General features: G+C 33.3%; 1 protein-coding gene across 4 annotated transcripts in view; it reads right to left on the bottom strand.

Annotated features, from left to right (window-relative positions):
* The window catches only part of LOC145259810 (coiled-coil domain-containing protein 13-like), a 161,652-nt gene that overhangs the window by 86,943 nt on the left and 63,600 nt on the right, over positions 1–11,109 (bottom strand). For all 4 annotated transcript variants that reach the window (XR_013864211.1, XR_013864213.1, XR_013864212.1 and 1 more), the window contains one exon: positions 6,783–6,851. Coding sequence is in view for 1 of the 4 variants with exons in the window: in XM_080117603.1 (XP_079973729.1) it covers positions 6,783–6,851 (69 nt within the window). In the remaining 3 variants the exon portion in view is untranslated. The remainder of the gene's footprint in view (positions 1–6,782; positions 6,852–11,109) is intronic.

The raw sequence follows: 11,109 nt of genomic DNA, 5'->3' as shown, positions 1-11,109 counted from the left end.
GCACAAAAATTGAAACGAGGATAAGTGTTAAATGAATTGGTTTCACAACCGGAAACAGCAAATTTCCACATTCATAAGAAATATAACTAACGAAATGTGAGCACAAAAATTGAATCCAGGATAAGTGTTAAATGAATTGGTTTCACAACCGGAAACAGCAAATTTCCACATTCATAAGAAATATAACTAACGAAATGTGAGCACAAAAATTGAATCGAGGATAAGTGTTAAATGAATTGGTTTCACAACCGGAAACAGCAAATTTCCACATTCATAAGAAATATAACTAACGAAATGTGAGCACAAAAATTGAATCGAGGATAAGTGTTAAATGAATTGGTTTCACAACCGGAAACAGCAAATTTCCACATTCATAAGAAATATAACTAACGAAATGTGAGCACAAAAATTGAATCCAGGATAAGTGTTAAATGAATTGGTTTCACAACCGGAAACAGCAAATTTCCACATTCATAAGAAATATAACTAACGAAATGTGAGCACAAAAATTGAATCCAGGATAAGTGTTAAATGAATTGGTTTCACAACCGGAAACAGCAAATTTCCACATTCATAAGAAATATAACTAACGAAATGTGAGCACAAAAATTGAATCCAGGATAAGTGTTAAATGAATTGGTTTCACAACCGGAAACAGCAAATTTCCACATTCATAAGAAATATAACTAACGAAATGTGAGCACAAAAATTGAATCCAGGATAAGTGTTAAATGAATTGGTTTCACAACCGGAAACAGCAAATTTCCACATTCATAAGAAATATGACTAACGAAATGTGAGCACAAAAATTGAATCCAGGATAAGTGTTAAATGAATTGGTTTCACAACCGGAAACAGCAAATTTCCACATTCATAAGAAATATAACTAACGAAATGTGAGCACAAAAGTACAAAACAAAACAGAAGCACGCTTTACAAGCCTCCAGAAAGATGGCGAAATATTTGCTTTCAACCTTTTAAATATGCATATAGATGGGTTTGTGAACAATTTGTGTCAAGCAATAGAGAAACTCTGAAAGTACCTCCTGTCATCATCAATGTTGTTTGAGAGGATTCAACATTGTGAATATTGAAGTCTCCACAAGCGTGAATGTTAGCCGAGGGATGAGCAGGCAGAATGTGATCAATTTTCTCAGAGATACTTTTAATCTTAGTAATTCCACTATTATGGAGATGATAGAGGGCAAACATGAACATGGTACTGTGAGCAAGTGCTACTCGGAAGCACGTATACACCAATCACATGTAAAGAGATCTCTAATGCAGGTACGTATTTCATGCCCATGACGATTTTAGGAGTCAGATTTTGATGTCAAGTTTGAATATCCTTTAATTGAGAACTCATCCAGGGAAGCAGTTGGTCCAATGCCAGTTTTGCACCGGAACGGTAGGACAGGTTTGGTCTCCTGTAATTGGATTTCAATCTTTGGAAGGTTGGAACATGGACCCCTGATGTTAGAGAGGGAACTTGGTAGTGCGGGTCTATGTTGAGAGTTGAAGTTCTCAGTTTAATCTTGTTTTGTTTCTTGAGATTTTTCATTTTTGAGTATGTGGAAAAGGTCGGCAGAGTTGTTAGAGCAGAGCAGAAAGAATTTTAAAAAAATGTGAGTTTTTGAGTATGTGGAAAAGGTCGGCAGTTGTTAGAGCCGAGCAGAAAGAATAAAAAAAAATGTGAGTTTTTGAGTATGTGGAAAAGGTCGGCAGTTGTTAGAGCCGAGCAGAAAGAATAAAAAAAAAATGTGAGTTTTTGAGTATGTGGAAAAGGTCGGCAGAGTTGTTAGAGCAGAGCAGAAAGAATAAAAAAAAAACATTAGCTTTCATTTGAATGGTTTTCACGTGCACGTCCACGACATTTGTTTTTTTGTTTTTGTTTTTGTTTTTTCACTAAAACATGGTTTAAATATATTGTCCTGAAGCTTTAAAAATAATACAGTTAAAAGAAAAAGGAATTCACCATAATAATTTTAAAAATCTCATTTATTTGAAAAATAAATTAATATTTATTTTTTAAATTAAGTAAATATTTCTTTTTAAAAAAAATATCTTCTTAAATTACAAATTTAAATTTATAATATAAATATCACCTGCCTGTTTAAATGTATGTATGTATGTATATATGTATGTACGTATGTATGTATGTATGTATGCATGTATGTATGTATGCCTAAAACTTTTGACAGAGGCGACGGATTTTCACGAGACTGGTATCGTTTTGAAGCTCGATCTTTCGGACGATAAATATCGAAAAATTGGCTAAAAACATTAATTCCTTCACCCTCAACTGGGCACTTTTCTACAAGGAGGGGGTCACTTTTATCGCTGAAATCTTCGAAAGTAATCCCCTTTTTTCAATTGACTAGCCTTAATTTAAACCTTCGCCATTTCCGGTTTGGCGATTGACGCAACGGCAAAGCCGTCACTTTTTTTTTCACATTCTTTTTGTCCTTCACAGTATGGGTTCGAGCCTGCCTGCTTACTACCACTTTTCTCTTTTTTTTTGCTGAACACATACCTCCAAACACCCGGGCAACGCCGGGCACCCAAGCTAGTAATAAATAAATAAACTTTTTAAAAATATAAATGTCTCTTACTTTACTGTATTTCCCCGATAAAAAAAATAATTCTCTCTTTTAATTGTACGTGTTCAAAGGGAAAATAATTTCTTGTTGTTAGGAAAAGAAAATAGTCACTTTTGTACGATTTTGGTAATTTCCCTCTACAATTCCATACAACGGACAGGACTTCCGGTCGTATCTTCAAACTTTATTCCGTGGTATCAGCAGATTCCATGACATTAGTGCAAGGGCCATCTTTACGTAGGTCACATTATTACCCTCACTTATCTTTATAAAAAAATATCTCTCTTTTTTCTTTTTTTTTCTTTTTTTTTTTTACAAAGGAGTCACCACTTATCAAGGCCCGGAGGCCACTCAAGGATAAGGGTTAATGGGTATACATAAGTAGTGGAAATTTTGTAAATTAGATTACTTAGGGGGATGGTTCATCAAGAACTTGTTTACGTTGGACTTGAAGACAGTCAAATTGTAGTCAGCTGGAAAGCAGGCAAACGGAAGAGAGTTCCACAGGCATGCAGTTCTATGAAAGAAGCTTTGTTCATGGAATCTGCGTTTAGGCTTAGGCCCAGATAAAGAGTGTTGGAAATTATTGATAGTGGTTTGGGTTAGATGAGGGTTTTTCGTGAAAGTTTGACGAGGGGGGGCATAGATTGAAGCTCAGACGAGCACTTGCCATGAAAATAACGGTAAAGCAGAGACAGGCTCGCAACGTCTCTTCTGTGGGAAAGAGGTTGCAGGGAAGAGAAAAGGGCCCCCCCCCCCCACTAAGCTACAAAGTCTATTTTGAACTCAAGGCAGGATAAGCTGCTTCTAGCAGCTCCTGCCCAGATGTGGCAACAGTACTCCATCGTTGGCCGTACCTGGCTTTTATATAGGTAGAGAATTGCATCAGGAGTGCGATATCTACTGGAGCGCCGGTAAAAGGATCCTACGTGATCAAAAATGTCGTTTAGTAACTTTGATAAAGTTCTCTGACTTAAAGGAGACGAAATTTTGGTTAACCAAAAATGTTTTTGATTTAAATATGTCTTTTGTGTTTGGCGGTTCCCATTCATATCTTCCTCAACATTCTATCACAATTTCATTCTATCACAATAGGATGAAACAATTTTTTTATATCATTTTTTTTTTATTGTTCAGTTTAACAAGAATGGACACAAAGTGTTTCCTTCTTTTAGATGCGATTGTTGCAATCAGACATGAATTGAAGAGGAAATTTGAAAGGCACAAAAGGAAGTCAAGATACATTTCCTAAATAATAGCTTGTAGACTAGGTTAATATGTGCGTGTGTTTATGTGTGTGCGCGTGGGTATGTGCATGTTTATATGTGTGTCTGTGTGCTAATGTGTGTGTATGTGTGTGTGCGTGTGTGTGTGGCTGTTTATGTGTGTATGTGTATGTGTGTGTTTATGCATGCTAGTGTGTACATGTGTGTGTTTATGTGTGTGTGTGTGTCTGTGTGTTCATGTGTTTATGTGTGTGTGTCTGTGTGTTAATGTGTGCATGTGTGTGTGCGTGTGTGTGGCTATTTATATGTGTGTATGTGTATGCTTATGCATGCGAGTGTGTACATGTGTGTGTGCGTGTGTTTATTTATGTGTGTGTGTCTGTGTGTTCATGTGTGCGTGTGTGGGTATATGTGTGTTTTTATATGTATGTGTGTCTCTATGTTTATGTATGTGTGCGTGCATGTTAATGTATGTGTGTCTATGTTTGTGTGTGCGTGTGTCTGCGTTTATGCATGTGTGTTTGCGTGTATGTGTTTATATGTCTGCGTGTATGTGTGTGCGTACATTCAGTTTGACCTTAATCTTTTATAAGCTTCCCCCCCTCGTGTATTCGAATAAATAGAAAATCTAAAATTTAGTCTGTTCTAATAACAGCCAGGAAAGAAAACGATTCATTTTCCTCTCTTTATTTTTTCTTCTTCATCCATTTTGTCATTTCAAAACAAATCTAACATATAAAATTATTTCGTCGAATTTTCACAAACAGACCCAAATAGCATCTAATCAAACTTTGCTCCTGATTTCATTTGTTATTGTCGTACCATGTTATTAGCAACATAATGACGTACTGAGCTACAATTTGTTTTAAAAATTATTTAGTACAGCTCTGACGATTATTAACATGAAAGGTTTTTATATAATCACCTGAAAATAAAAATCAGCAAAAGTGATAACATGCTAAATTGAAGAATATAATATATATAATAAGAAGCGGTGTATCAACATGATTTTGCTGTAGAATTATTTTTGGTCCCCTGACAAAAGGAGGGCGGACCTGTAAATTCACTCGCATCCGTTCGTTCGTTCGTCTGTCTGCACTTTTCTCAATAACTATGCCTTGGAATTTTTTGAAATTTTGGACAAACACTAAACATGATATGAGTAAAAAAGTAACAGAACAGATTTTCTGAGAAAACTCTGGTTGTCCTCCACCCACCCACCCCCCGCGTCTAGGGCTGCTTTTCAGGTTAAAATGGCTAAAATTGACACTTTCGCGCTTATTAAAACAGTTTTGGATTTTTATAAAACTTTCTGAAAAATTGTAACTAACTGATTTCTATATAATTTTTTGTTTGTCTATACTTTGCAATAACTCTTGGGCGTGCCCCAGGGGCTCTTTTTGGGGCTAATAAAAACACTCCATTTTTGGGACTATTTTACCATATTTGTCCAACATTTTCTGGTTGCCTATTTAGCAGTTTTGGATGGTGCTGAACTCAAATTTAAATATATTAAGGTTAAGGCCTTGGGGACTTTTGGGGCTAAAGGCGGGGGAATGATGGACTTAGTCATTTCTTTTTTTGCATGTTGCAGAACTCAAATTTACATATGTTAAGGCCTAAACTACACCATTTGTTCATTTTTCACCAGGATTTGACGTCCTCTGGGGACTTTTGAGGCTAAATGAGGGGAGGGGGGGGCAATGCTGAACAGTCATCTTTTTATGCCTTGTTCACTGTGCACTTAGAGGGGCCCATGCATGCTTCACTTGTTATAATGGAAATCGCTCCAGGCAAGACATGAAACCACTTAATGTAAGGGACTAACAAGAAAAGATCCAAGGCATATGTAGGAGGAAAACAGTTCCACAAGTATGCAGTTCTTGGAAGGAAGTTACTGGAATAGGAAGCTGTATTATAATGAAGTATTAAAACAGTGATTTGAAGGAGATCACCAGACCAACAAGTCAAACGAGCTGATTAAACCTTTTATTTTAATTAAAATTTTCATGATGTGCGGTTTTTTTTTTTATTTTAACTTGTGGGAAGATATTAATAAATCACTTTATATGATGGACTCTCTCATCAATTTCGACATATGAGCTTCCATCACAACTAAGTTGCTCAGAAATCAACACAGGTGATCTGTTTATAGTGGTGAAGGCTTTGTATAGAACCATCCACACTTTTTGGTATTACTGCTAACCTTTGTCGGTGCAGATGAATGTCACAGGTCAGAGTATACAGTAGACCATAGGTTTTTACACAGAGTTATCTCCTCCTAGATGCATGTCTTAACGAAGACTGGAGGTGCATCTCTCCCAGTGAATTAATGCGCCCCCAGATACCAACCTGGAAATTTCTACAACTCGTATGTATGCCATACTCTCCATCTCTCTTTCTCTCTTTCTCTCTCTCTCTCTCTCTATATATATATATATATATATATATATATATAGAGAGAGAGAGAGAGAGAGAGAGAGAGAGAGAGAGAGAGTTTGTATATATCAATCGTAATGGGCTAAAAAAAATCTTTCTCATAAATGAAGTTTTTTTAATGAAAAATATTTTTCTTTATATAAATTTTGTTTTGCGTTGGCAAAAGTGTATTGATTCTGGTGGTACTTATTTTGATCAATAAATTTTTGTTTGAGCCAAGATATGTTTATCTGAATTTAAAAGTTAAAAACCGCAAGAACTTTCTTGTTAACCTGATAGTAAATATAAGAGTTTTAGGTACTTCTGCAGTTTACAGACTGTGCTGAAAGTATAACATTATTGTTTAGAAACTCATTCTTAACATTGAGCTGAGGGCTTTTTTTTTTTTAACTTTTCACCTAATAATTTAATAAAAAAGAAATGTTTTAAAAATTGAATTCAACCTGAAAATTTTATCTAAAAAAATAACCTGGTCCGTAAATTGCAGAAGTAGCGAGTTTTAATATTTAACTCAAACCTTAGGTTCCTCGCTGTTGATATTCACATCAATTGCTGATCTTGGTTGACCTTCTTTTGAATAAGGAACCTGAAAATGAGCCAAAAAAAAAAAAGAAAATAATTTCTGGTAAAATTGTAAAAACAAGAACGATTAACCATAGTAGCAAGGGAAATAATCAACTCATTAAAATTCAGTCAGCTATTTCAACTTAAATATGGTAACCTCAATTCGTCTGCCTCTTCTATTCCAGACTCTGTGATGTTTGTTTGGAATCCATGTGGATTAGCTGCTTGGTTGTAATAGTCTGCCTGTCTAATTTTGACCTTTATTCAAACACTTGCCATGAATGTTGCTAGCTTACAGTATGCCAAAATACAGCTGGATATTTGGTGAGGCACAGAATTAAACTCTAACCCAACGTCACAATCAATTCTGTTTACAATGATTAAATTCAATTTACCATTTTTTTTTTTTTTTTAAATATTAAAATTAAATCTAATATATAAAAGGCTATATGTCTGTCTCCATATTTTCAAACTCTATCTCCTCCGAAACTAAAAGTAGCAAAGCAGTGCTAGATATATTTTGATTGGATCATTGGATTTTTTTTACGGACCATTCTTTTATGGGTCTTTATCCTGTTAAAATAGTTCTTATGGAATCAAAAATGGGTCAAAATTAAAAAAAAAATAGTTATATATTTTGTACATTCATCTTAGTTTATTTTTAATTTTTTATTTTTAATCAGTTCAAATGCGTGTCACGTTGGTACAGTGATAACATCACCAGCTTTGAAATGCTAGAGTTTCGGTTTTGATTCTAACTGATGGCACCCAAATACTTTTTTTTTTTTTTTACTTTTGAAATCACAACTCTATAATAATATATACGAAATCTGGACGAATTAAAATATATATATTTTTTTTTTTTTTTTTACACAGGCATCACCACATTATCAAGGCCAAGAGGCCACTCAAGGATAAAGGTTAAAGAGTGTACAGTAGAAATTGGACAATATAGTAATCATTAGTAATGAAAATTCGGTAAATTTGATAACTTTTATGGAACGGCTCATCAAGAACTTATTTACGTTAGACTTGAACACAACCATATTGTAGTCAGCCGGAAAGCACGAAAACGGAAGACCATTCCACAGGCGTGCAGTTCTAAGAAAGAAGCTTTGTTCATGGAATCTACGTTTAGGTTTAGGCACAGATAAAGAGTGGGGGGAATTATTGATAGTGTTTTCAGCTAGACGAGTGTTTCTTGTGAAAGTTAGGCGAGGGGGGACCATAGAATGAAGCTCAGTCGAACACTTTCCATGAAAATAACGATACATCAGAGACAAACTCGCAACATCTCTTCTGTGAGATAGAGATTGCAGGGAAGAGAAAAGGACATCTCCTACGAGGCTACAAAGTCTATTTTGAACTCTATCAAGGCAGGACAAGTCCTTTCTAGCAGCTCCTGCCCAGATGCGGCAACAGCATTCCATCCTTGAACGTACCTGGCTCTTATATATTTAAGCATATTTTAAGCCCCACCCCACCACTGCTAGAATGGAGGTAAAAAAAACAAATGTCTCTGGTAAGGTGTCCAAAGTAGTAATCCTTTGCAAATAGAATTAATCGTTTCATTTTTAGTTGTATAAGACCAGCAGTAGTGTGTTCCTTTGCTTAAATTTAAATCCAAACGGTCAAGGTGGAAGTTCCGTTTAGCTAAAGGTCAGGGTAAAATATAATTGTTATATTTTGAATTAGATTTAAATTAGGATCCGGGAATTTTGAAACTTAGAAGCTAAGCGGTGAGCATTTTTTTTTTTTTTTTAATTTCTTACCCCCATTCTACCAATCTTCAACCAATATGGAACTTAATACCATCCCACTTTTTTCAAGGAGTAATATTTTATTTGGATACCAAATATAATATCCTTTTCTTTTCTTTTTCTTTTTTGCTTTCAACACTCATTCCCTTTCTTTATGTAAATTTATTCATCTCTATTTAATTTTTAATATTTTCATTGTTATTCAGCAAAATAATTGCAAACCAATATTAAAATTTTGCTAGTGATTTTCCTCTGAGGAGATGTACTTACATTGAAAATCGATGGATTAAGAAAATTATTTTAAACATTATATTCTCTGTTTCAAGCAATAAATTTTTATTTCGAAGAGTAATTCTTACTGAATTAAATTTAAATATATAAATTCTAAATTTATTTGCTCTATCTAGTATATTGAGCAATTTTATTTGGCTGAGATTGTCTTCTCTAAATATTATCTTCCAATAATATTTTGTAAGACTTGAAACCACTAGATTCACTAATCTGTAATCTGATTCATTTCGTTATTCTGAAGCCTATATATATATATATATATATATATATATATATATATATATATATATATATATATATATATATATATATATATATATATATATATCTTCTATAATATAAAGCTAAACGTCTGTGTGTGTGTCTGGTCACGAATAGGCTCCTATATGGTTGACTATTATAGAAAACTGATCACATATAATGATAGAAGATGTATCGAGACACAGGAATGGGTATGTTTGATCCGAATTAGTGATGATTCACTAAAATTGTGGGGTCTGCGTACGCGCCTGGTCCACAAAGTATGGAAATAAAAAATTTAAAAATTTAAAAAAAAAACGTTTACAAGTGTTTTTGATATAGATGTACATAATAATACTTTGATAAGTATGTTTTAACTTGAATAGGGATGGTATAATAAAATTGTGGGATCTGAGTTTGTGCCTGACCTTCATAGAATGGAAATAGGCACAAACTTTAATAAAGACTTTTCATATCTATCTGCGTAAGTATAATTTGATAATTATGTTTCAGTTTGAAGAAATATGGTATAATAAAATTATGGGGTGTTCGTTCATGCCTGACCTCCATAGAATGGAAAGATGTCACAAAGTTTAACAAGGTTTTTTAATATAGATCCACAGAATATTGTGATAAGTGTTTCAGTGTGAACAGGTATGGTATAATAAATTATGGGGTTTATCTATTTTATTTTTATTTTCATCATATTTTGCTTTGGTTTTGATACCCCCAAATTCGAAGCTATCTCTTTACAACCCTTCCTTTTCATAACCTATCATACTTTCATGAATCAGAGTTCATTTTCTGTATGCTGTTTTTGAACCCAGTCAATGACAGGTACTTTTGCTAGTATATATATATATATATATATATATATATATATATATATATATATATATATATATGTAGAAATATATTTTCTCACAATATATACCAATCCTTATTTAAGAATCTCCAAACAGAGCAATATAGTGAGTAAATGACAAAAAACTATATTCCAAAATTCATGATGTTGACCATTTTATAATTTATTCCTTTAATTCAGTTGACATTTACAATTCTTGACAGTATATGTTTCGGAGCACAAAATCAATCATTTAATTATTATATCAATCAGTGAATCTATTATGCCTTTAACTCATCAGAAGAAATAGCAACAATCAATCCGTCAAAAGGAAATAAAGTGTGATTTGACATGATTAAAATCCGAAAATTGAAAGAGAAGCTGCAAATACCTTAATATGTTTCCATTACGCCATTTTGAATTTAATTTACCATTTTAATCATGTCAAAACACACTTTATTTCCTTCTGACGGATTGATTGTTGCTATTTCTTCTGATGAGTTAAGGGCATTATAGATTCACTGATTGATTTAATAATTAAGTGATTAATTTTGCGCTACGAAACAGATACTGTCAAGAATTGTAAATGTCAACTGAATTAAAAGAATAATTTATAAGATGAATTTTGGAATATAGTTTTTTGTCATTTATTCACTATATATATATATATATATATATATATATATATATATATATATATATATATATATATATATCTTCTCTACTATTATATAAAAGGAACTTTGTGTGTCTGTATTTCTGTGAGTTCGTTCCCTATAAACTCCAAAACAGTTATGCCGATTTTTTTTTTGAATTTCACACAAATGTACCTAATATGTTTGGGAGTGTTCTTAGATAGGTTTTGTACTGGAATGCCTCTGATAATTATCGAAAATCGATAATCGGAAAAAGAACATTAAAGATGGAACAGTGTGATTTTGACCAAAGTTACCATTTTTACACCGTCTTACATCACAAGTGTATTTGAGATGTTTTATCACCGCACAAACAAATGTATGTGTCCTGCATATAAAATGAATAATATTACGATATTTGATATGACAGGGAAGTGTTCAAAATTAATGCTTCTGTTCAGAGCACAATTGAAGCATGATACTTGACTTTTACATTTTAAATTTTGATTC

This window comes from Euprymna scolopes, chromosome 35 (genome assembly GCF_053919585.1).
Source record: "Euprymna scolopes isolate OS-2025 chromosome 35, ASM5391958v1, whole genome shotgun sequence".
Lineage (NCBI taxonomy): Eukaryota > Metazoa > Mollusca > Cephalopoda > Sepiida > Sepiolidae > Euprymna > Euprymna scolopes.
The sequence above is the reverse complement of the archived record's forward strand: the minus strand, read 5'-3'. Positions and strand labels throughout refer to the sequence as shown.